Genomic DNA, 27,738 nt, shown 5'->3' on the forward strand with positions numbered 1-27,738 from the left:
TCGGCATATTGGCAAGGTTAGATTCCGATAACTTTGAAAATCCTGAATATCGGCCGATAATATCGGTAAAACCGATAATCGGTCGATCCCTATTAAAGATGATGCAAACGGATCCGTTCTGAACGGATGCAGACGGTTGTATTATCTGAACCCCATGTGTTCCCTCAGCAGCACAGGGGAGAAGTAAGCAGTGTCTCCCTCCCCCCTGTGCCGCCGCTGCCACCAATAAGAGGAGAGAAGACGAAGGGGGGGGCTGAGGGCACTGCGCCACCAATGATGTTAACTAACCCATTCATTCAAATTCATCAGGATGCGGGTGCTGGCTTCAGAATCATATAGCCGCACCCAACCTCTATGGCAAGCAGCTGCGATCCGCGGAAGTTAATCCCTGACGCACCTGAGGGGTTAGCTGCCGCGGATCGCAGCTACCGCTCATAGAGGTCTGGTGCGGCTATATGATTCTGCAGCCAGCACCCGCCTCCTGTATTTGAATTAATGGACAAGTTATCTTCATTGGTGGCGCAGTGCGCCCCCCCCCCCGACCCCAGTATTAAAAACATTGGTGGCGCAGTGCGCCCCCCATCCAAGCTCCCCAGTATTAGTCATTGGTGGCAGTGGCCACAGGGTCCCCTCCCCCCTCCTCATTGGTGGTGCAGTGGCTTCTGATTGGAGCCCCAGCAGTGTAATCCTGGTGCTCCGATCGGTTACCATGGTCCTGGCTGCCATAGTCAGCTCCCTGCTGTTGTGTGCACGAAGCCCAGGGCAGCAGGGAGTGTAAAGTCCTATTCACCCTATTAGAGCTCTATTAGGGTGAATAGGACAAGGGTTCTAGCCCCTAAGAGGGCTAATAGTAAAAAAAAAAAAAAGTTTTAAAAAACACAAACGCCAAAATATTAAGTATAAATGAAAAAGAAAGATTTACAAAAAAAAAAAGCTAAACGTTAACAATAAACATGTTCATTTTCAGCAGATTTGTGTAGGAATTCTTTTTTTTTTTTTTTTAAATGAAAATGCATAAATTATCGGCTATCGGCCTGAAAGTTCACAGATTATCAGTATTGGCTGTAAAAAAATCATTATCGGCCGATCCCTAATCTTTAACATAGCCAAGACGGATCCGAAAGTCAATGGAGGATGGATCTGTTTTCTATTGTGTCATAGAAAATGGATCAGTCACCATTGACTTACATTGTGTGCCAGGTCGGATTCGTCTCGCTCCGCACCACATCAAGGACAAAAAACCGCTGCAGGCGGCCTCCAGAGCGGAATGGAGACGGAACGGAGGCAAGCTGATGCAGTCTGAGCGGATCCTTATCCATTCAGAATGCATTGGGGTAAAACTGATGCGTTTTGGACCGCGTGTGAGAGCCCTGAACGGATCTCAGAAACGGAAAGCCAAAACACCAGTGTGAAAGTAGCCTAATATTGGCTCTCCTAGATCTATTTTCTATTTCCAATAATTTACTCTTTATTTCTTTACTCTCCAGGATTGTTTTCCCTCTCTCTCTAGCCGTTTTCTTCCACTTCAGATACCCTTTTTTCTTCCTCTTCCGATCTGTTCTTATACTTATGCAGATCGGCTCAGAGTAACCCTACGTTTTCTTTCACACTTCCCACTTGGAGAGAGAGATCCAGTTTTGCTGTATTACACTTTTTGATTTCTAAGAAGATATCCTGCAAACTAGGTGATTGCTCACCATTTACTTTGCTGACGTCTCTTTCTGATATGTTCTCTCTTCATTCAAGGAATCCTCCCCTTTTCACTTAGAAGAACATAACACCTCTAATATTACTTGTATCTGGAGAAACGATCCTTCCCTATCTTGGGATTCATCACCCTTCTTATGTAGGACAGTTTTTGGAGAACTCGCCTGTTTATTCATACTTAGTTATCAACTGTTTGGTACGATCTACCTTTTTGATCCCTGGGAAAGTGGAATTATCCAAGTTCATTTGAGTCTTCCCTCTCTTTCCTCCTGTTTGTTTTGCCGTTACTCTATTTAGATTGAAATGTCCTATTCCCACCCACTTATCTCTGCTCCTATTCCCACTTCTCTCCCTCCCTCCCCGTTCCTTCTATACCCCTTGAAGCAATTAGAGATTATATAAAACCCTGTAAATTAACAGAACATGATTGAAATAAATCTTGATAAAAAGCAATAGAAGGCAAATAATATGCAATCCACAATCATGTAAAGCCCTAAATTAAGTGTACAAGATTCAAATAACACTTAAAGGGCTTCTGTCACCCCACAAAAGTCATTATTTTTTTTTTGGATAGTTACATTCCTTATAGCGCGATATAGGAGAATATAATCTTGTCACTTACTTTCATGCGGCCATTTCTTTAGAAAACGAAGTTTTATCATATGTAAATCCGGTCTCTACCAGCAAGTAGGGCGTCTACTTGCTGGTAGCCGCAGCAGAAATCCGCCCCCTCGCCGTGTTGATTGACAGGGCCAGCCGTGATCTCCTCCTCCGGCCGGCCCTGTCAGTATTTCAAAAATCGCGCGCCTCTGTTCATTCGGCGCAGGCGCTCTGAGATGAGGAAGCTCGTCTCCTCAGAACTCCCTCAGTGCGCCTGCGCCGATGACGTCTTCTCTTTCGGTGATGTCATCGGCGCAGGCGCACTGAGGGAGTTCTGAGGAGACGAGCCTCCTCATCTCAGAGCGCCTGCGCTGAATGAACAGAGGCGCGCGATTTTTGAAATACTGACAGGGCCGGCCGGAGGAGGAGATCACGGCTGGCCCTGTCAATCAACACGGCGAGGGGGCGGTTTTCTGCTGCGGCTACCAGCAAGTAGCCGCCCTACTTGCTGGTAGAGACCTCATTTACATATGATAAAACTTCGTTTTCTAAAGAAACGGCCGAATGAAAGTAAGTGACAAGATTATATTCTCCTATATCGCGCTATAAGGAATGTAACTATCCAAAAAAAAAAAAAAGATTTTTGTGGGGTGACATAAGCCCTTTAATAACAAGCAATAAACATATAATTCATGATTGAGAATAACATATAATATGATTATAATTAAGAAAAAAAAGGGCGTTTCCCTCTCTCTCCTCCTTCACTCTTTTTTCCTTTTTTTTTTTATCCCTCCCCCTCCTCTCTCCTTTCCCCTTCTGCCCATCTAAAAAAAAAAAAATGTTAATAAACTGTACTGTAGTTCATCAAACTTTCCAATATCTATATATCCTTTCTCCCTTTCTTCTCTCTTCGTTTCAATATATCGGAACCTTTAGTTCAGGAGTAGTAAAATGATTAGTGGGAGTAGGGAGCCATGATTAATAATTGATGAGTACTCCAATACAGGTTTATGTATATCCAGTCTTCGCATCCAATTATAAAGAAAAAAATTCTCAAAAAACATAATTATCAACCATGTACTCGTTTTCAAATTCCATATATGCCCAAGTCCTGATGCACCACTTATTACCTCAATCTGATCTGCATTAGAAAAAAAAAAAAAAAGAAAAGATCAAAAGGAGGGATGGGTATAAAAATGTAGAGGGAAGGCGATTAGCCCAAAACACTCCAACAAAAAGTTAATCTATGATAGCAAGCCTAGGGCGATTCGAGTCCCAATTTATAATCTACTAGCAGAAGGACCCAGCTTCACACGGGTATATTTCATCTATTTCATTTTATGTTTGTGTTTCGTAAAAAGATATCGACAGTTTCCCCCATAACAGTGACCTCCACAGTGCCCGCCCCTTTAACAATGACCGCCACAGTGCCCGCCCCTTTAACATTGACCTCCACAGTGCCTGCCCCTTTAACAGTGACCTTCATAGTGGCCGCCCCTTTAACGGCTGGGTTGTTATGGAAACCTGGAGTAAAACTGTGTTTATGGCAGTCGGGAATTGAAAAGAAAGACTTGTAGGCTTGTATTGGCTAATGTGGGTCATTTTTTGGGAATATCTCAGGAACTGTACGTCCTAGAGAGCTGAGACCCGGTCTAAAACCTTCCCACACACCTGATTTACCTGTGTGCCAAATTTGGTGAAGATCGGTCCAGTCGTTTGGTCGCGCATAAAGAACAGACAGACAGAAACTCATTTTTATATATATAAGAGATATCAAGCGGATCTTGTCTCCAATATAGAAGTTCTCCTCAGGTCCAATTAAGTAAACCCGGTGGATAACGACACAGCAGCAGTTAGATGCTTATTAAATATAAGTATATCACATACATTGTAACCGACAGTGCCTCACGTGGTCTGGTTTACGCTGGTTGCTTTCACCAAAGCTGCCAGGATTAAATTAGGGGTTGGAGACTTTCTCACTACTTATCTCCGTTGTCTCTTCGATTCCACGACCCCCACACAATTGGCCTATCTCTTCTCAGCCGAGAGACTAATCCTCCTCATCACCAAGGTTCACCTTCAGCTCATGTCACCCAGGCTTGTTCTACACGAGGCTCCGCCACCAACTACCATTCATGGCTGTCTTTCTAAGACACGACCTCCCTATCCACCACAGCGTCCACCACAATCCACCGCAACCGCCACCACTGATCCACCACCAGGTAGGCAAAAAAGAAGGGACTCCCCATTCACATTCCGGGAGACTCCATCAAACGGGACGCCCGCCGGTACACAGAGGCTCCAGTTCTCTCCAATGCCGAGCCGCTGCCTGGAAGGGAGCAGCACTTGTTACGTCTAACGTCCGCTCACATGCTCCTCCCCTAAACGGCTATTACAGGGCCTTATTTATAATTAGGCACCCCAGGGCATGTACCCAGAGTGCCACTTTTCCCCCCTCTGCCAACAAGATAACTTGGTCAGTGGGATGGGGGGGCTGCGGCACTCTGCTGATGGCTGATAACAGAGGGAACAGCAGCAGTGATTACCAACCAGGACTTGCTCTGAATCTGTTATACTGCAAGAACAGAAGGGCCCGTGATTAAGTCACCATCATGTGATCAGAGCAGAAGGGGGCAGAGCTCAGCACTGGAGGGGAGAAGTGGTGGTGAAGGACCTGTGAGGACGTCACTGATGTGATCAGAGCAGAAGGGGGCAGAGCTCAGCACTGGAGAGGAGAAGTGGTGGTGAAGGACCTGTGAGGACGTCACTGATGTGATCAGTGTAACAGGGGGTCGAGCTCAGCAGTGGAGAACTGGTGGTGAAGGACCTGTGAGGACGTCACTGATGTGATCAGAGCAGAAGGGGGCAGAGCTCAGCACTGGAGAGGAGAAGTGGTGGTGAAGGACCTGTGAGGACGTCACTGATGTGATCAGAGCAGAAGGGGGCAGAGCTCAGCACTGGAGGGGAGAAGTGGTGGTGAAGGACCTGTGAGGACGTCACTGATGTGATCAGTGTAACAGGGGGTCGAGCTCAGCAGTGGAGAACTGGTGGTGAAGGACCTGTGAGGACGTCACTGATGTGATCAGAGCAAAAGGAGGCAGAGCTCAGCACTGGAGGGGAGAAGTCGTGGTGAAGGATCTGTGATGGCATAATGTGACATGAGGGGCAGAGCTTTGTGTGGAAGAGAAGAAAGTAAAGTGATGGATTCAGTGTGAGTCAGTGAAATACTTGGAGTTGTAGTTCTCTCCTCGTAGGTCGCATTCACACAAGCGTATGTCCACCATACCCATGTTGTGGACCACAAACTGCGGGTTCGCAAAACACGGGCACCAGCCGAATAAACTCCACATCACAGGGTGGACCCATTGACTTGAATGGGTCATCGATCCGCAAGATACAGCAAAAGATAAGACGTATCCTATCTTCTACGGAGCAGAGGCACAGACCTGGAAGCCCACAGAAGGGCTTCCGTGTGTTTCCGTGGGCTTCTGGGTCTGTGCCTCCGATCCGCAAAAATAGGACGCGTCTTATCTTTTGCTGTATCTTGCAGATCGCGATTCAGAGTTCACACTGCTGTTGGCTGTGTTTTGCGGACCTGTGCGGGGTCTGCAACACGGGCACAGCGGCCCTGCGGTTGTGTGAATGGGGCCTTACTATAATCTGCCTCATGGTGTTTTGTAGATTTGTAGGCAGTGTGGCTTTCAGTTAAGCGTGCATACCTATGAGGGAGTTGGGATAGCTGATGGCCTACAGAGAGTCCAGTTATCTAAATTATGTGGACATTGGAGGTTGTGGTGGGGGCACTAAAGTGCCTAAGGCAGCATGAACTGTAAATACGGCCCTGGATGTGGGGTGTCAGACCCCTGATGATCAGATATTGATGGCCTGTGCCAGACGTGTCCATTAATTCGCACAATCTTGATCTGCATCTATTAAAATTATAGTGTTGCCTCAGCAAACAGGATGATCTTATTATTTTGTCTGTAGGCTCAGTCACACAAGTCCGGTTTATTTATATATGGGGATCATGATTGAGCCGGATTTTATTTTGTCCAGTCTCTTACAAGATAAATCGTCTTCAGTGCAATTCCTGGGAATGGAGAAGTGAATGGCGGAATTATTCCTGATAGTCAAGCCCTTGATTTCTGGTTTATGCACGTACCCCGCTGTGCGTGGAAATAGATATGTTGTTTTATGTTTCTGAAGTTCTTCTGTCCCCATATGTTAGGATTGTAATTATTTGTTCAGCTGCCTGAGCACCGTGGGAGATGTCCATAGTATCTTTCCGGATCAGTATAAGGACCACATTCTACACTGAAATCGCGGGATTTTACTGTGTTGACAAAAAAAAAAGCAAAGAAACAAGTTAGAATAAAATGTGGGATTGAGCTATATTTAATACGTCATTTTTCCCCCTTTCTTCCTGTCATTTTTGGAGAATTACAGTATATGGACTGTATAAAATACATGTATTTTTTGATCTGGTATAGTCTCAAGGACGCGACTATAATCTTTTATAGCTTTGTTCTATTTGAAACATATCAAAACCCTTTAAATGACCAGTCACATACAAGTACGTTATTGGTCGCAAGAGGATGTATGGAGCAGGCTCAGGTGCCGGTATTATTATACATCTGATACATGCCTGCAGTACTATATATATAGTTTTTTTAGTTTTACTACTTTTGCACAATATAAACTCTTACAAAAAAAAAATAGTTTTTTTTTTTATCTCCACATCCCAAACTTTTTTATTTTTCTTTCTACAGAGCTGTATGTGGGGCTTCATTTTTGCAGGACATCTTGAGGTTTTCATTGGTATCATTTTGGGGTACATAACATTCTTTGTTCACTTTTTATTTTGTTGTTTTTTAGTGGCAAAAAACAGCAATTCTACCGTTGTTTTATAGGCATTCATCATGCATGATAATTGTATAGTTCGGGTTGTTACAGATGCGACAATACCAAATATGTGGAGGGGATTTTATTTTTGCAGCTTTTTATCATCGAAAAGCATTTTTTTTTTCAATGGAAAGGTGTATTTTTTTTTTTACTTTTTTCTTTTCGAAAACTTTTTCACCTTTTATTTTTACTATTTTTTACTCCCACAAGGAGACATTGACATGGGATCCTCTGATCGCTTCAATAATGCACTGTACCACTTTATGTATCACAGTGTATTATACTATCAGTAGGATACTGACAGGTAGCATCAGGTCCTCGCATTCTTGAGGTTTGACCTGCTGGAAAACTTTGAGCATAGCTAGACGCTTGCAAAAAATAATACAATGTTTTGAGGGACAAAGTTTATTCTGAAAGAGAGTACCTGAACACAATTCTGTCACAGTTTTATAGATTTTATGGCGTTCCTTATGCGGTAAAACTAGCCTGTTCCCTTTATTCTCTGGGTCTGTACTATTACAGCAATATGACATTTATGTAGTTTTTTCTTGTGTTATAATACTTTGGAAAACCAGTACATCGTCTTATTCTGACCCCCATAACTTCGGTTAATAGTTACAGGCTGCGGAAAGCATGGTAGTGTCTAGCAGGCTTGAGGCTATCACAGTGAACACACGGCTTCTCCATTCTCCGCACGGCGAACCTGTTGGGACCCTGGGAGCACAGCGCTCCAGGGGAAAGTTGCTCAGGTGCTGTGGTAACCATTGGCATGGAGTCTTAATCCTGCTTGATTTTACACTAGTTTGCATTCAGATAGGTTCAAAGACCGTCAATGGACAAAACATGTTATGCTGCTCTTTATAGTGAAGTGTATACCGAAAGAGGAATACGATACCGCAAGGTCCACCAGTGATTCCCTGTGGTCATTTTCCACCTTTATCCAGTGTCCATTACACAGATGCTACTGGTGGACATTTAGTTATTTGGGATTGGTTCCTCAGCTTCTATGCCCTGTATATGGAGAGAGGAGAACGGGGAAGCATATAATTTCTGTTTCCCATACCAGTTCTTCATCCGAGTTTTTTTTCAGCCTTACATACAGTAACAGTATACATTATCAAAGGATGCCACCAGTCACGATTTTTAGTGTGTCCACCCCTTAGAAAATCATCTTGTGGGACTCTCTTCGGAGCTCAGGCTGAGGACGTGATCCACCACGTAGAGAAGAAGTAGTAGTAGCACGTCCCATACACACGCTCCATCATGCAACTCTGCACTGGTTTCAGCCTGACTTTAGGTCTCTTGGCCAACACTATGGTTGCGTGCGCAGTTTCTGGTTATTCATACCACACTGCGTTCAAGTCTCAGGTAGATGTATACCTTTGATGGAAGACTCAGACGTGTACTAATGCATAGTTGGATACATCGCTAATTAAGAAAAAAAAAAGGATATTTTATATACCGTTGGAAAAAACAAAGCTATGCCAATCCATACCTCCCCAACTGAGGCCAAAAGGACACTCTTCGCTTCTGTCGGGGGGTATGGAACACTATGTACAGTGAGGAACAGAAGTATTTGAACACCCTGCAATTTTGCAAGTTCTCCCACTTAGAAATCATGGAGGGGTTTTAAATTCACATTGGAGGTGCACTCCCACTCTGAGAGAATTAAAAAAAACAATTCAGGAAATCACATTGTATGATTTTCAAAGAATGTATTTGTCTTGCACTGCTGAACATAAGTATTTGAACACCTGAAAAAAATCAGGGTTAATATTTGGTACAGAAGCCTTTGTTTGCAATTACAGAGGTCAAACGTTTCCTGTAGTTCTTGACCAGGTTTGCACACACTGCAGCAGGGACTTTGGCCCACTCCTCCACACAGATCTCCACTAGATCTGTCAGGTTTCGGGGCTGTCTGCTGAGCAACACAGAGTTTCAGCTCCCTCCAAAGATGTTCTATTGGATTTAGGTCTGGAGACTGGCTAGGCCACTCCAGAACCTTGATATGCTTCTTACGGAGCCACTCATTGGTTATCCTGGCTGTGTGCTTTGAGTCGTTGTCATGTTGGAAGACCCAGCCATGACCCATCTTCAATGCTCTGACTGAGGGAAGGAGGTTGTTGCTCAAAATCTCACAATACATGGCCCCATTCATCCTCTTCTTAATACAGTGCAGTCGTCCTGTCCCCTTGGCAGAAAAGCACCCCCAAAGCATGACGTTACCACCTCCATGCTTCACAGTAGGGATGGTGTTCTTGGGATGCAACTCATCCTTCTTTTTCCTCCAAACACGACGAGTGAACTTTAGACCAAAAAGTTCTACTTTGGTCTCATCTGACCACATGACGTTCTCCCCTGGATCATCCAGATGGTCATTGGCAAACTTCAGACGGGCCTGGACATGTGATGACTTGAGCAGGGGAACCTTCCATGCAATGCATGATTTGAAACCATGACGGCGTAGTGTTCTACCGACAGTGACCTTTGAATCTGTGGTCCCAGCACTCTTCATGTCATTGACCAGCTCCTCCCTTGTAGTTCTGGGCTGATTCCTCACCTTTCTTATCATCAGTGATACCCCACGAGGTGAGATCTTGCATGGAGCCCCAGTCAGAGGGAGACTGACAGTCGTCTTTAGCCTCTTCCATTTTCTAACAATTGCTCCAACAGTTGATCTATTTTCACCAAGCTGCTTGGCAATTGCCCCGTAGCCCTTTCCAGCCTTGTGGAGGTCCACAATTGTGTCTCTGGTGTCTTTTGACAGCTCTTTGGTCTTGCCCATGGTAGTAGTTGGCGTCTGACTGACTGTGGGGTGGACAGGTGTCTTTAAAGAGCTCAGACAGGTGCTACTAAGTAAGATTAATGAGTGGAGTAGAGGTGGACTTTTTAAAGGCACAGTAACAGGTCTGTGAGAGCCAGAATTCTTGCTGTTTCTCAGGTGTTCAAATACTTATGTTCAGCAGTGCAAGACAAATAAATTCTTTAAACATCATACAATGTGATTTCCCGAATTTGTTTTTTTAAATACTGTGTCTCAGAGTGGGAATGCACCTACAATGTGAATTTCAGACCCCTCCATGATTTCTAAGTGGGAGAACTTGCAAAATCGCAGGGTGTTCAAATACTTCTGTTCCTTACTGTCTTTGACATATATGCTAGGAACTCTTCCTGGCAAATACACCAAATGAAGGGCTCTGACCCAGTGTGCAAAGACCCTTGTAATGGCGAGGAAGGTTTTGTGAAGAGTTCTGCGTCTTGTCTATGCAGATCTCAGTTTCTCTTCTTATTAGTGATGTCGCTTATTCACATAATGTATTACTGTGTGTGACCTACACTTCTGTAGAACGGAATAATCTAGAAAAAAGGTGGAATCAAATCCTAACGTTAAAATTGTAAAAATCAAAGGTGGTATGTAAATATGGAAAAATGTAAGCTGTTTACTCCAGGCCAATAGTACATTTACAATATGCATTTTCTTTTATAAAAGTTAGTTATTTTCCTTTAGGTTTGCCATCCTTTGTGGGCACCTGTCAGAGCATGAAAGCATTCAGAAGCGCATTCAGACAGGATATCTTTTTAAGGTAACCGCTGTTATTGTTTCTCCGCTCTTTGATATAGGGCAGGGATGCTCAACCTGTAAAACTACAACTCCCATCATGCCCTGCTGTAAGCTGATAGGTGTAGGCTGTTCGGGGCATGCTGGGAGTTGTAGTTTTGCAACAGCTGGAGGGCCGCAGGTTGGGCATCCCTGGTATAGGGAATACAGGAGATTGACTCCACGTATTTGCCGCATACGACAGCTGCTCTATATAATCTCATCCATCTGTGCGCGCTGTAGCAGTGGCTATATAGTCCTAACTCAGATTAGGTGCCCTATATTTTGCCTAAGTGGTTCCCAAGGGTGCCCATTTTTATGCATGGCTTGAACTTTCATGGTAGAAGTAGCTTCTCAGTCTACATCTCTTTTTAGGAACACATTGAAAAGGCGATTTTATTACAGCCAAATGATGCTCAGTGTTACTACTTGCTTGGCCGATGGTGCTATGAGGTAAGTGTGAATATTCTGCAGCACGGTTTCAAGTGGAAGCAATAAAAGAACAGCCTGTTGGGTGCTACAGGTTGTGGTATAGCAGCGGGTGCCTACGGGCACTGGGACTCTGTTGAAGCCTTCCTTCTCCATGGATTCCTAGGTTGTAATTTTTTTATTTTTCGGGCGAACGCTGCACTTCCAGTGTAATTCTGTTTGTTTTAGTGAATTCACCATCACCACCTCCTCAGGCACAGAGCTCCATAGTCTCACTGCTCTTACCATAAAGAATCCTCTTCTATGTTTGTGTACAAACCTTCTTTCCTCCAGACGCAGAGGATGTCCCCTCGTCACAGTCACAGTCCTGGGGATAAATAGATGATGGATAGATCTCTGTACTGACCCCTGATATATTTATACATAGTAATTAGATCTCCCCTCAGTCGTCTTTTTTCTAAAGTAAATAACCCTAATTTTGATAATCTTTCTGGGTACTGTAGTTGCCCCATTCGAGTTATTACTTTAGTTGCCCACCTCTGGACCCTCTCCAGCTCTGCTATGTCTGCCTTGTTCACAGGAGCCCAGAACTGTACACAGTACTCCATGTGTGGTCTGACTAGTGATTTGTAAAGTGGCAGGACTAAAATAACAACCTTTATGTAGTATCAACATATTCTACCGCATTGAAAATTGTAGAATTTTTTTAGTGGGCCAACCCCTTTAACGCCCGTGCAACAATATTTTGTGCCACGCTGTTTTTTTCACACCGCCTTTGACACTGAGGAGTAGCAGCGTTGGTGTAGCGGTGTGGTAGGGGCTGGGCTCTCAGACTTGGCACAGGGGATACCAAAGACCGATGCAAAACGCTGGTCTATAATAAATAAAACTTTTGATATGTCATAGAAACATGAGTGCTAAGACCGCCACGGATTGCTAGAACGAGGGGAGAAGCTCTCGGATATCGTGCTCTCTTCTCGCTGCAGGAATCGAGACGGGCCATAGACTTTCGATTGAGTCCGTCTCGCTCCTTCTCCTGCAGTGAGGAGAGAGAGCACAATATGGAGTGCTTCTCTGTTCTCGTTCTAGGGATCGATGGTGGTCTCAGCACTCAGACCCTCACTGATCAAAACTTTTGATACTCCTCTACGACATATCAAAGGTTTTATGAAAACTCAGTGACCCCTTGATTTGCTTCTTACTAAATTGTCCCTTTGTAAAGGTCTCTAATCTTGGCTGGCTGGAAAGGAAAACTGCTTCTGCCCTGTATGACACCCCACCAAGTGCCACTGTGGACGAGGCCTTACAAAACCTCCTGAAGGCAAGTGTGAACAAGTACCATTTTTATATTTTCTTTGCTCATTCTGGAGCTGTTGTACTTTTACATCATTCTTCTTATTTGTTCTTCATAAAGGCTGAAGAACTTTCACCAGGATTTTCCAAGGCCGCAAGAGTTAACATTGCAAAAGTAAGTGCTAATTCTTACACGTTGACAAGTACAGGTGAAACTCGAAAAATTAGGATGTCGTGCAAAAGTTCATTTATTTCAGTAATGCAACTTAAAATTAGAATATTGTGAAAAGGTTCAATATTCTAGGCTCCAATTGTCACACACTAGTCAGCTAATTATTCCATACCCCCTGAGCAAAGGGTACCTGAGATTGTGACTTTATGGCTTACAGCTTATGAAAACCCCAATCATCCAAATTTTAACAAATAAAGGCTTCAAATATCTCGCTTTGCATGTAATGAGTCTCATATGTTAGTTTCACCTTTTAAGTTGCATTACTGAAATAAATGAACTTTGCACGATATTCTAATTTTTCGTAAATTTTCTTATACACATAATTATATACCATACATATGATAATAAAATATTGTTTAAAAAAAAATTAAGTAATTTTATGGAAGACTGAAAATATGTTTTTCCCTAAAGGTTCTATGTCATTTACTTTCCTAAAAAGAGTTTTCCAGAATTTTAATATTGATAGCAGTATCTGATCGGCGGGGGTCTAACACAGTTGATCGGTGGGGTGTTAGCCCTCCGTGATCAGACATTGATGGCCTGTGCTGAGGATAAGCCATCAGTATTAAAATCCTGGAAAATCCCTCTAAGGGGTTTATTTGACGTCCTGTAAAAATTGTCTTTGTATGTATCTAGAGTGTTTCAGGAAATATGTATTTTATGTATTCGTGTTTTGTATTACTCGCCTTTACCCGTATACTCCCCCCAAAGCATATATGAAATTTATTTTGTGCTTTTATCCTGAAGACGTTTTTAATATGTATTGCAAAACTTGTGTGGAGCGTAATGGGATGCAGTTGTAAATTTGTATATGTGCCAGGAAGGGGTGCACTGGGGAGTAATGTCTTTCTATAAGTTGTATTTCTTTTGGATTTATTGTGCGTTTACTGTGATACATTATATAAATATGTACTTCATTAAATTGTGGGGGAAATTAGGAAATTTGATACAGACTACATCCCCAGTTCTGGTGTTATAACCCTTACTTTGTTCCTCATATTAATTGGCAGATGTTTTGTGGGAACCTAGCTCTTCTTAGGAATGGTCCTTCCAATACTGACCCCTGAGCTACCCCACTAGTGACAGTGACCCAATCTGAGTGTGTACCGCTAATAACCACCCTCTGTTTTCTATCACTCAGCCAGTTACTTACCCACATACAGACGTTTTCTCCCAGTCGGAGCATTCTCATTTTATATACTAACCTTTTATGTGGTACAGTGTCAAATGCTTTGGAGAAGTAAAGATATACGACCCCTATTACATTATTTAAAGGGGTTGTCCGGGTTCAGGGATGTATGCCATCTGGACCCGGTGATTTCTCTATTTTAATCTTTTTAAGACACTGCTGCACTTATTCCTGGGTCAGACAGGGCACTTTTAATAGGGAGTTTACTTTGACACTCTGCATTTCATCTTATATTTCATTTTCCTTGAATGCAGTGGAGAAAAGAATATTTTAAAAATATTTAATAAATTAGCTTTTTCCTCATTGCTCTCAGTAACTTATCAGGGCCAACACTTTCAGGTTTAAACCTTTTACTATTTATATAATTGATAAACTTTTTAGGGTTAGTTTTACTCTGACTGCCTCTATCTGTCTTTTACATACCGTATTCAGTTTTTGTTTTTTTCTGATTATAATGCTGTACTCCTGGGGAAAAAAAACTTAAGTACATGTCTCCAAAATCCCCCAACATATTTTAAACTTCAAGTTAAGTTACTGTTGTAAAATGATAACTGTATGACAGCCCCTTGAATTTCTTTTTAGCAAGTTAATCCTCAGCACTAATAGTACAGTGCTGTAATTGCCTGGGCTTTAGGAGCACATGCCCTCGTCAACCCCTATACAGATACAAATGGAAAAATATAAAAAAGGCTAACGTTGCTACTGGTATCAACATTAGCCCATTTTTCCATTTGTACCACAATCCGCTGTTGCCATTGGAGGTGCTGCTTTAGATTGAGCTCAGCGTTGTGCCTGAAATCTCAGCTCCTTTTTCTCCCCTGTACTGTGTCCACAGGTGATGTGCTAGGATGATGCTGTGTGTTTTTTTTTCTCTTGTTACACCTGTATACAGGTAGCAATCTGATAACGTTGATGCTGGCCATTTAACCCTTAAGATGCCGCTATCCACAGCACCTAAGTAGTTAGAGAAATGGGGCTCCTACGCTCACCCTGTCCCCGCAATGTGATTGCATGGTGCCATAAGGTTGCTATTTAGCATGGTCCCCAGACTTGCCGTGTACAGATGGGCTTTGTATCCGTTTTTAGAGTAACTGACATAATACACTGCAGTACAGAAGTATTGCAGTGTATTATATGACTGATCAGAAGACTGCATGTTCAAGTCCCCATGTAATGAATAGTTTTTTTACTGTAGTACAGTAGGTGTGTGACTGTAAAGGTATATGTTAATCAGAAGCCAAAAACACCATGACCATATAGCCTAATGCCATCAAAAATACTTGATACTAGATTAGAAATTAGAAACCAGATTCATTGTAAATTGGTGTGGTCTGTTCCAAAATGTCCCAGGGAACTATTAACAACTGTGAACGTTAAAGAGGTTGTAAAATCATTTCAGACTCCAACGATTTTGAGTAATTTTGATTTATGAAGGGGAAAATTAACCTTCTTTTTTGTTAGTGTTACAGGGACTTGGGTAACACTAGTGATGCAGCCCACTGGTTGAAATTGGCGGCAGAGCTTCCTGAACGCACACGGGAAGTAAGTACTGACTTTAAGTAAAGACGTTATCCCACAAAATTTTCAGGAAAGCTGATAAATGACGGATTAAGGGGCTTCAACAGCTAGGACCCCCAGGGATCCCAAAGACAGGGTAGGAGCGGTGGTGTGCAGGTCAGTCCACTGCTCCATTCACTTCTGTTGGGACTGATGGAGCATCGTCTTGAGCAGTGGACCAACATTTGCACTCATTTGCTCAGTTCAGAGAGAGGACTCAGAATCTTGGTCTTTGGCCTCGCTGGGGATCCGAGCAGTTCGACTCCTTACTATCTGGCATTGAATAAATACCATTTTGTGGGTTAACCCCTTTATATTTTAAGTATTTTTAGGTAGTTCTTGAATGTTCAGAAGCTGTGAGGTTTGTCATTTGACTGTGCCTTCATGGTTATGGTGTGAAAGGACAAACCACCACGTTATGAGGGCCTCAGATGCAATCCCTCTGAGGACTACACATTCCATACAATGTCCCATGTTTCCTTTTAGAAGTGAAGAAGTGGCCACTCTGCTATTGGAAATATGGAAAATGCTAGACACAAAACTGTTCATTGAATCCTAGCATAGGACAGCCACTGATGAGACACGCGTGGCATAACGAATGGTTAGACATAAGTGTGGGGGAAAGTTGCTGCCACCCATTCATAGTGCCAACCACTTACCGTCTCATTCTCAGGGAAGCCACATGCCCTCACAGGTGTAGAGCACCTCATTGAGCTTTTGACAAATATCCTGGGTGGGCTGGATTTTTTTCCATATCATTTATGCTTTTATGTGATGCAAGAATGTATTTTTTCATCTGAATAATATCTCCCATTAATGTTGTGTCTCCAAACAGGATAAGGAGAGCATGTCTGCCATTGAGGAGATGTCAGCAATCACTACTTAAATGAATCGCCAGGACACAGATTATAATTTTATTCATTCTTGGGGAGATATCATTATACTTCTAAAGAATTGGTATTTCATTAAAAATCATATTTTCATCAGTCATTAGAAAGGGGGGCATATTGACATGAATCCATGTTATTAAAGGGGTTGTCTCTCACTTCTGCAAATGACAGTAGTCATGTAGAGAAAGTTAATACAAGGCACTTACTAATGTCTTGTGATTGTCCATATTGCTTCCTTTGCTGGCTGGATTCATTTTTCTTATTCATCTCATTTATACACTGCTCGTTTCCAGGGGTTATGACCATCCTGCAGCGAAGATACGAGGTGTCTGGGATGGAAGCTGCTGCGCATGCGTGCTTATGTGCGCTCCCACAGTCCTGTCCACCAGAGAGGATTGCAGCGATGACTGTAACCCCCAGTAACGAGCAGTTCATCAAAAGTTTCTGAGGAACTCAGGAGAAGAGTTGCTGATGCTCATTAGGCTGGAAAAGGTCACAAAAACAGTCTCTAAAGAGTCTGGACTCCACCGATCCACAGTCAGACAGATTGTGTACAGATGGAGAAAATTCAAGACCGTTATTACCCTCCCAAGGTGTCACTGTGCAACAAAGATCACACCAAGAGTAGAGAGGCCGGCACTTTTTCCTACACTGCTGCATTGCTCTGTGGTCATCACCATGGAAACATGCAATATATAATGTGATGGAAAAAATTATGAAGCCAGCAAAGGAGGCAATATAGAAAATCACAATACATTAGTAAGTGCCTTGTATTTACTTTCTCTACATGATAAATGCCAATTGCTGAAGTGAGACAAGCCCTTTAATGAGGACGAGTAACCTCTCCTGACATGTCTGTTTCAGAAACTATCTGCATTCCACAAGTAATAACAATTCTGTGTCCTCTATTATTATAACTGTATGTTGTGCTATTACTTTATTATTCCTCCTAGAACCGTTATGAATAAATGGACAACTGGGTGTTACCAGTTGGGGGTGTGTCCATGAACAGTCCGACACTGGCAGCACTGATTGGATGGAGTCAGACTGTACAGGGACACACCCTCACCTGGTCACACCCTGATGGACCTTTATTGCAGACTGCTGGCAATTCATTCAGCAACTTCTAGCAGGGATAATCAAGCACCAGAACAACTTGGCTCTCTTTCACGCAGCAGATTACCCGCACGGCACCCGCTCGTGTGAAAGAGCCCTTAGAATACATGTATGTACTAAGACGTAGGCATATCAGTAGAAAACCAAGTCATTGCAGTGTACTACGTTCTTGGATCCTGTCCTTTTCTTAGCGCAGTGGCTGTGGACCTCTGTAAAGCTGCTTGTTCATGTAAAGACAGACGTGTGGTGTCGATTTTCTGGGAATGGAGTCAAAGTAAGCAATGACTATGGACCTCTGGTCTCCTAGCACCGCCACATAGAGGCCCTATTGTGGAAACCTTCCATTTCTGTGCCTTAGTGCAAACTGATATTGTGCGCAAAAGATTACAAAAATCTACATTCCTTTCCTATCGTTTTAATTTTAGTTTTACCTAATAAAATATATGACTTTTGCGCTCAGATGATCTAGATGTGCTGCCTTCTGTCTGTGAATGCCGACTACGTACCAGAATGAGGTTCTCACACCTTTTATCACTTATGCTTATTTTATCTCGACAATCCCTAAAAGGTAGAAACTGCCAATTATATATATTTGTTTTAATTTCAGTGGAAATGTTCTTTTTAATGTGAACTTTTTTGTTTTGATTCAAGACTTGATTCCATTTTGTTAGCTGCTGTCATTAGTACTAGATTGTCATCGACTTGGATACACCAGCGCTTGTTCAGATCTCCCAAAAAACAAGCGCATATTGTATTACATTGCTAAGAGAGATTTAAGCTACTGACAAGAAGTAACCTTCTGGCAAGTTAAAGGATTCAAATGTGACAAACAGTTGTAATTATACTGCACCGCCACTACAAGTGAGATGGCGCACAGATAAACTTTGTGGCACCAACAGCACTAGGTCTTCTTGTGGAGAGCCCCTAGTAGGCCTGAGGAGTCTTATAGCCCAGGCAATGCCCCTCTGGGTAAAAAATATGAAAATCAGCTCTCGTTCCAAAAGGAAAGATGAGCCTCTAACACCACCAGATATAAGGTAGCTATCCCATAAGTCAGTGCTTGACTTTTTAAGCAGAGGAGCATTGCTTGGCCTTTGAGACTCCTTGCGCCTACTAGGTGCTTTCCATATGGCGAAATAGTACAGTACCTCCGGAATCCTGACGCAGGCCTCTTACACAGCTAGGTCAGTTCTCTGTGCATTGATGAGGGGCAATCACCCTGAAACAGCTTTCTGCAGATGGGGCACTGGCTTAGCCATAATTCAAGCTATGTCTGAAGGCCTGTTTAAAACGCAAGCATTGACTTATTGGATAGCTACCTTACATCCGATGGCGTTAGAGGCTCGGCCTTCTTTTACTTTTGGAAAGAGAGCTAACTTGCATACCCTTTTCCCAGAGGAGCATTGCCTGGCCTACAACACTTCTCACACCTACTAGGTGTTCTCTTAAGCCTGGCCTACAACACTTCTCACACCTACTAGGTGTTCTCCTAAGCCTGGCCTACAACACTTCTCACACCTACTAGGTGTTCTCCTAAGCCTGGCCTACAACACTTCTCACACCTACTAGGTGTTCTCCTAAAGTACCTACAAGTCAGAATATTGGGCAGGGTTCAAGATCTCTGTTAGCTTCACCACAGATAAAGCCTATAGTTCTTTAAAACCTGCAGGATGCATTGTGGGAGTTGCATGTCCATTTGATTCTACATTCCCAAGTGATATTTCTAGCCGAATGATTTGTGTTTACTTCACGTATTCTGCAAAGATAGGCACTGAGCACAGGGGTAAAGATGAAGGCTCTGGGCCATTCGTTCTCCTTCACTTAGGCCTGGAACATTGCATAATTTACTGCATGTGTAAATCTAGCTTTGCCATACGTTGTATGGATGCAGATGATAGTGTGAGAAGTGAACCATTTAGACCTTTGTCATCCATCACGACTGACATGCCACACATGGGAAAGTGAGAATTCCCTACATGGCTCATTAAGCTGACATGCGGTGATCGGACTTCCCTGGGGGTGATCCAGGACCTTTGTCACGTATCTGGAAGTTTACATATCATGTAATTACTGTGAATCTATATTGTGCGATCTGTGACTATTTTTTTTTTGTATTTTTTCCATTTTCATGCTTAAACCTGTTACCATAAAAAATGCAATACAATCCACGAACAGCAAACCATAGAGCAGAAGGAGCTGAGCAGATATATCATTTTGTGTGAAAAGATTCTGTATAGCTTAGTTAAATTCAGTAGACCATAACTTAAATCTCTGCCCATTCTATGCTAAGGGGTCCAGGAGACGGTCCTACTCCGTGACTGACTATGCTTACAGAGATGGGTCATGTAGGACTGCCCACATGACTCCTAGCTCAGAATGAATTTAAAGAGTAATTACACTTTTATTACATTTTTGATATGTCATTGTCATAGGGACATATCAGAAGTGTTGATCGGCAGGGGTCCCAGTTCTGAGACCCCCGCCGATCGTTAGAACAAAGGATCAGAAGTGCTCAGGTGAGCACGAGAATGTAGACAATAGAAAGTCTATGAGCTCGTCCAGAGTGAGGAGAAGCTGTGCCCGGCTGTGCGCTTCTGACTCCTTATTCTAGCGATCGGTGGGGGTCTCCGAGCTGGAACCCCCGCCGATCAACACTTCTGATATGCCCCCATGACATATCCAAAATAGTGCAGTTACTCTTTAAGTGAATAAGTTACATGCTTTAGTCAATCTCCCTTTAAAACTATACATCAATCTGCTCTGCTCTATAACATCGTGCCTGCTGATTGCTCTGCATTTTTATGGTGAAGGGGTTGTTCCTTTACAACAACGTATCCCCTATCCACAGGATAGAGAATAAGTGCCTGGTTGGTGGGGGTCTGACCACTGGGGCCTCCACCGATCATGCACTGGTACTTGGTTATCTTCGGCTGCCCCATAGAGCACATGTATCTGCTGCTCCATTCCCATTCAAATGGGGGATCACAGCCCCTATTCCTGTGATCGGCAAGGACCCCAGCAGTCAGACCCCCGCCATTAGACGCTTATCCCCTATCCTGTATATCGGGGGTAAGTTGTCTTGATAGGACAACCCCTTTATCATTGCCATAATTAAGTCATGGAAAGCAGTATGCAGTTGGGGATACAAAAATATATGTCTGCCTGCTAAAAAGACTATGTACACCTTTGAAATAATTTTATAATGTGCCAATGCAACTAAAGATAAAAAAAAAAATAAGCAGTTTTGCAAATAGTCTTTACTAAACATTGCTTTATATCTGATATAGAGACCCAACAAACCCACCATCGTGAACTCATCTGCTCACCTGTCTCCACGCTAAAAATACATTTTATAGGTTAATCAGAGGCAAATGGGAATAGACTTCATAGAGTTTTACAATGGGAACATTGTAAGCATCGGATCTGTACCCGCAAAACAATGAGGGATTTTTAGATGCACTTGAGCAGTAAAAAATGTCTTTTAAATTATATTTCACTAGAAATCAGCACATTTTCCTGTACTTTAAACTGACATTATATTGACTGAGTATATTTTTAAGTGTAAAACTAATATGATTTTGAAGTGCACTGAACAATAAGGTGATTTGTGTTTTTTATTTAATGATGGCTCTAAATAAAGTCATAAAATATTGGTTTGTAGTTCTGCTTGATATTCTACTGTAAGGCACAAAATTGTGAATTGAAAAATAAAAATATTTGGACATTGTTATTGATTTAAATTTTACATCATTTCTTCTAACGGTCATTTCCAATTGTCATTTTATAAGCATCAACTCTTTTTAAAATGCTGACAGCCACCGAAATCCAGTAGGCCAGATTCCTGACATGATGTATAATGGAAAAATGCACCAAAATCATCATCATCCTGCTGCAGTAGTGTGAATAAATCTTATGTGAAAAAGTAAAGCAAGCCAGTTTACAGTGATGTGTTCTCGTCCTCATGTACCCAGCCTTGACCCACTCCACCTCTCAGATTGCCCTCTATGTACCTATCTCCCAGCATAAGGGATAGGACTTGGCACCCGCAGCACCCTGTCCTAGAAGTTCCACCTAGCGGATAAATAACTGGCCTCACCAGTATTACCAGCAGGAGGCCTTTGACCGTTTTGGATTTGCACTAGCTCCATTATTTGCCAGTAATTTTGAGTAGCCAAAGAAAGTATGAGATACCTTCTTGCATGGGCATAAACAGATCTCACAGGCCCCATCGCAAAACTTTGTATGGACCCCCACCCCACCAAGTTTCCCAGTACTTCCTGGCATAAATACACCACCCCTGCAGCCACCACTAAGGGCTGTTGAGTCTATTGCGGGAATCACGCTCCGTGTGTGAGTGTGATCCTCCGCTCTGGACTTGCAGGAGCGCACGGCATGATCATGATTTATAATGCTGTGTGTCTCTGCATGGCCTTTTTTCCACAGAATCATAGTGACATAAAGCTGTCGGTATGATTCTGTAGAAATAAGGTCAAGCAGAGACACACAGCATTATAAATCATGATCATGCCGTGCGCTCCTGCAAGTCCAGAGCGGAGGATCACACTCACACACGGAGCGTGATTCCCGCAATGGACTCGCTCGTGTGAAACAGCCCTAAGAGTACTTTCACACTTGTGGCAGAGGATTCTGGCAGGCAGTTCCGTCGCCGCAACTGCCTGCCGGATCCGGCAATCCGGACGCAAACTGATGGAATTTGTCAGATGACTCCAGATCCATCTGACAAATGCATTTTTAAAGGTCTGCGCATGCACAGACAGGAAAGCCGGATCCGTTTTGCCGGAACACTTATACACTGCCGGATCCGGCATTCCGGCAAGTGATCAGTATTTTTGGCCGGAGAGAAAACTGCAGCATGCTGCGGTATTTTCTCCGTCCAAAAAACGTAAGAGGGACTGAACTGATGCATCCTGAACGGATCGCTCTCCATTCAGACTGCATTAGGATAAAACTCATCATTTTTTTTCTAGTATTGACCTCTTGTCATGGAACTCAATACCGGAAAAGAAAAACGCTAGTGTGAAAGTACCCTAAGGCCCCTTTCACACGAGCGAGTTTTCCGCGCGGATGCGTTGCGGGAGGTGAACGCATTGCATCCGCACGGAATCCTGACCCATTCATTTCTATGGGGCTGTTCACGTGAGCGGTGATTTTCACGCATCACTTGTGCGTTGCGTGAAAATCACAGCATGCTCATCTTTGTGCGTTTTTCACGTAACACAAGCCCCATAGAAATGAATGGGGTTGCGTGAAAATCGCAAGCAAGTGCGGATGCGGTGCAATTTTCACGCACGGTTGCTAGGAGACGATCGGGATGGAGACCCGATCTTTATTATTTTCCCTTATAACATGGTTATAAGTACAATACAATAGCGCTGGAGGGGTTAAAAAATTAAAATAAATCATTTAACTCACAGTACACTTGATCGCGATGCCAGCATCTGCTTCTGTCCCCTTTACTGAATAGGACCTGTGGTGAGCATTAATTATAGGATCAAGGACCTTTGATGACGTCACTCCGGTCATCACATGGTACGTCACATGATCTTTTACCATGGTGAATCACCATGGTAAAAGATCATGTGACGTACCATGTGATGACCGGAATGACGTCACCACAGGTCCTGTTGCTGCACAGAGATCAGAAGGAGATGCCGGGCCGCGAACAAGTGGACTAAGGTGAGTTAAAAATTTATTTATTTATTTTTAACCCCTCCAGCGATGTTTTACTATGCATTCTGTATTCAGAATGCTATTATTTTCCCTTATAACCATGTTATAAGGGAAAATAATACTATTTACAGAACACCGATCCCAAGCCCGAACTTCTGTGAAGAAGTTCGGGTTTGGGTACCAAACACGTGCGATTTTTCTCACGCGAGTGCAAAACGCATTACAATGTTTTGCACCCGCGTGGAAAAATCGCAGGTGTTCCTGCAACGCACCCGCACATTTTCCCGCAACGCCCGTGTGAAAGAGGCCTAAGGGGAGCTCAGTGCATAGGAATTTATACAGTTACCATTAATATCAATGGATACTATAAATAATTTCACACTGAGCGCCCCCCCCCCCCCCCCCCCCCCTTAGTGGTGGCTGTTGGGAAATACAGTAAATCTACATTGCGAACAAGAGAAGCAGCTGAACGCGATGCCACCCGGACTCCATAGAAGTCACATGGTCTGCCTCCATGGCCGGTTCGCCACTGTGTCCTTGCTACTAATAGTCTAAGCTTTAAAACAAGACCAGGATCTTGGTGCTAAGAACATTTATAAAACAAGTAGTAGTAGTAGCTACACATATTACCTGCAGGAGTTAGGCTTCATTCACATCACCGTTCAGCCTTTCGGTTCTCCTGCTCCGTTTAGGAGTAGGAGAACGGAAAGGCCGGAGAAGGCACATAACGGAGCCCTTAGGACCCCATAGACTATAATAGGGTCCGTTATGTTTCCGCTCAGAAGATGATTTTGAAGCGGAGACAAAAGTCCTGCATGCACAACTTTTGTCTCCGCTACAAAATCATCTTCTGAGCGGAAACCTAACGGACCCCATTATAGTCTATGGGGTCCTCCGGCTCTGTTTGTCTCAGTTATGTGCCGAATCCGTCCTTTCCGTTCTCCTGCTCCTATAACGGAGCAGGAGAACAGAAAGTCTGAACGGTGATGTGGACGAAGCCTAAGTCATTTTTTTTGTTTTGTTTGGAAAGGTGGCAACCTGTCCTGGTCCAAAGCATCTGTCATGGCGGTGAACCACAGCAGAGGGGACAGGGAGTCGAAACCCCGCCAATTATATATTGAGGCCCTGTTCTGTCCCATATTACACAGACAGCCCACTGATTTAAATGGGCACTGGGGAAATTCACAGAAATTGCAGACATCCATATTTGCATAAATCCGTTGCAGAACACTAATTCAGATAAACAGCTGATTTTTCAGCCACAGAAATGTCCACAACATCTGCTGCGTGTGAATTCGGCCTCATGCACATAGCTGTATCGCTTTGTGGATCTGCAAAATGCAGGAACCGGACGTGTGCATTCTGCAATTTGTGTGCCCCAATTTTGAAATGCCTGTTCTTGTCTGTGAAACGAAGAATAGGAAATATTTTATAATTTTTTGGCCTGGCCACACAGATGCGGACAGGACATGGATGACATCCTTTGCTGTCCGGCATGAGGCCTTTAGCAATTGTCTAGTATCCTGCTGCCAGGATTTCCCCACAGGGGACACTATACAATCAGTTTATTGTCAAGAGACTATTGTACCAGTGGCATAGCGTCGATTGCCAGCACCCAGGACAAGTCAAGTATTGCTCCACCTAACATATGGAGACATGCACCACTTTGATCCGTGATGCGGACCAAGCACGCCCATTGAAGTCTATGGGTCTGTGAAAATCATGGACACAACACGTTTGGCATTCATGGTGCATCCGTTTTTCATGGAAGACAGATAGAAAATGCTCTTGAAATTAATTTTCAGCTGAGCAACGTCCGTGGATTACGGATGACACACGGACGATATACACGGACCCATCATGGTCATCTTCACGGAAGATACACGGACGCTTTCTTTCATGGACACGGTGGACGAGGTATAACTGACCAAATAACTGAAGTGTGACCTCCGCCTAATCAATGCAGAGATCCAGGTAAGGGCTCATGCACATGGCAGTGCCCGTATTGCGGCCCACAAACAGCGTCAGCAATGCGGAAGGAGCGGTCCGGGATGGAAGCACTAAGGAGCGCTTTCATGGGGTTTCTCTCCGTAGCTCCGCACCGCAAAAAAATACGTTATATATCTTTGCGGTGCGGTCACGGACCCAATAAAGTTGAATGGGTCTGGATCTGTCTGCGGCAACCGCATGGATGGTGCCCGTGCGTTGCAAGGAACAGTTGGCATACGTTCATGTGGCCTAATTCTGTACTAGTGTTCACTTACTTTTCCCCCCAAATAGATTGATCCATGATGAGTGAAATAAATTATAGTTTCAGAAAGCCAAATCTGGACCCTTTGTCAAAATCATCCAACTTTTATCCCTCTAAAAGTTGGATGGTCTTTCTGACGGTTGGTCTGCGGTTGCAGGAACCTTCTGAGCCGCGGGGAGAGCACATGGCATTAGGAGAAGGAACGGCGCGGAGCGTTCTTTCTTTATTGTTTCGCTCTGTTGAGAAGTAAATGATAGGAGTATTTGGCCGATAACTTAGCAGAACTAACGTCTTTCAGGTGAGGTTACTGTGAGCTGTACATGAATAACGTGCACGTATAATTCGCACTAATAAAGAAAATGTGCCGCATTCACTTTCCTATCAGAAAAGCCATATTTTAAAAACTTTGGGAAGTAAAGTGTAAAACGGTAGATATGTGTCAGGCGGCTGGTGTGCTGTAAGTCTAATAACATTAGACAGGGAATGTCATAGAAGAAAGCCTTAGTGACACATAATATATATGGTTGTCCTGTAATTTAAAGTGGGTGTTCAGGCCTACTCTCCCGCTTCACTGATAAACGGGCATGAAGAGACTGAATGCATGCTGGGTGGTCGGGTTGCAGTTCAATGGTGGCCTCTGCATGCAATCTCCATTCTGGCGGTAAGGTATGCCTGCACATCACCTTTAAGACTTCAAGTGAATGCCGCTGAGCTGCAGTAGCGGGCACAGTCCGTCATCTGATTCTGGAAAAAAATCTGACCTTTTTTTTTCTAAGCCAAGACAACCCCTTTAAGCTTAAAGACATGTAGTTGTTGTGCTTTGCTGATATTGACCCTCCTTGGGCTTTTCTAAAGTTGCAAGGTATAGCAGGAGGCATTACACTGTATGAGGGGCAGAGCAGAAGCAATATAGTGTGAGTGGACCCGTAAGGGGCATCACTCAGTATAGGAGGGGTCACATTAAGGGCATCATACTGTGTTGGAGGCACCTAAGGGGGCATCATACTGTGTTGGAGGCACCTAAGGGGGCATTATACTGTGTGGTGGAGCACAAAAGGGGGCATTATACTGTGTTGGAGGCACCTAAGGGGGCATCATACTGTGTTGGAGGCACCTAAGGGGGCATCATACTGTGTTTGAGGCACCTAAGGGGGCATCATACTGTGTTGGAGGCACCTAAGGGGGCATCATACTGTGTTGGAGGCACCTAAGGGGGCATCATACTGTGTTGGAGGCACCTAAGGGGGCATTATACTGTGTGGTGGAGCACAAAAGGGGTCACCATATTAGTAGTGTAACAGGGTGGAGCTTAGTGTGTGACAGTGGCCCCTAAATATAACCTTGCTTGGAGCCCCAGAGACACCAAATCCACCCATTGTATCAAGTGTCCAGAAAGACATAAAAAGTTCTGATTATCAGCTCATCTGCAGTGGTTGACAAAGCACAAGACATGGTCATCTTTATTCAGAAGTGTTGGGGTTAAAGGGGGTGTCCAATCTCATACATTGGAGGCATATTGATAGGATATGCCACCAATGTCTTTCGTACGCCCTATTAAAATGAATGGGCAGCGCACCATGGAAGCGTGGCCACCGCTCCATTTGTTTCTATGAGGCTTACGGAAATAGCTGAGCCAGCGCTCGGCTATTTTCATCAGTCACATAGAAATGAATGGAGGTTAGCTGCGCGTGCGCAGTCCACTCTCTTTGCAGGCTCTGGAATCTGCACCTATCAGACATTGGGGGCATATCCTAGCAATATGCCCCCAATGTATGAGATGACACAACCCGTTTTTTTTCAGAGCCGTGGACCGGAAGATCGGGGGTGCGCTCTGGAAACGCGGATGCACACTGTGTGCTGTCCGCACCCATTCCTGCCCCATAGAGAATGAATGGGTCCGCACCCATTCTGCGGACGTGTGAATGGGTCCGTACTATCTTACTATATACACATTTGGTATAATTCTTTGCTATATATTGAACTCCTGCAGCGACTGTACAAGTGCAGGTTTACTCCATCGAGTACCCGGGATGTTTTTAGTGTGGATGATGTACGGTATTACAGAATTGTGGAATAATCCGCTCCTCATAGAAGATGGCTTCCATCAGCAGAAGTCTGACACAGAGACAAGCTGAAGAAACACATAACAATGTGAATAAGGCGAACTCTCCAGCCTCTCATTATATTGTTATTGGTATTCTCCGTTTCTGTAGTCTGCGCAATGTCCATCTGAGCGAAGTGTCATTCATGACTCATGATATGGCCAAGTGTCAAATGACATCA

At 43.7% G+C, this 27,738-nt stretch overlaps 1 protein-coding gene across 1 annotated transcript in view; it reads left to right on the top strand.

Annotated features, from left to right (window-relative positions):
• The window catches only part of RMDN3 (regulator of microtubule dynamics 3), a 76,480-nt gene extending 59,335 nt beyond the window's left edge, over positions 1-17,145 (top strand). Inside the window, exons 8-13 of the mRNA XM_040412248.1 lie at positions 10,718-10,793; positions 11,183-11,260; positions 12,459-12,557; positions 12,651-12,704; positions 15,412-15,492; positions 16,343-17,145. Coding sequence (XP_040268182.1) covers positions 10,718-10,793; positions 11,183-11,260; positions 12,459-12,557; positions 12,651-12,704; positions 15,412-15,492; positions 16,343-16,393 — 439 coding nt within the window. The 3' untranslated portion in view covers positions 16,394-17,145. The remainder of the gene's footprint in view (positions 1-10,717; positions 10,794-11,182; positions 11,261-12,458; positions 12,558-12,650; positions 12,705-15,411; positions 15,493-16,342) is intronic.
• Positions 17,146-27,738: the final 10,593 nt, after the last annotated feature.

Source organism: Bufo bufo, chromosome 11 (genome assembly GCF_905171765.1).
Source record: "Bufo bufo chromosome 11, aBufBuf1.1, whole genome shotgun sequence".
Taxonomy (NCBI): domain Eukaryota; kingdom Metazoa; phylum Chordata; class Amphibia; order Anura; family Bufonidae; genus Bufo; species Bufo bufo.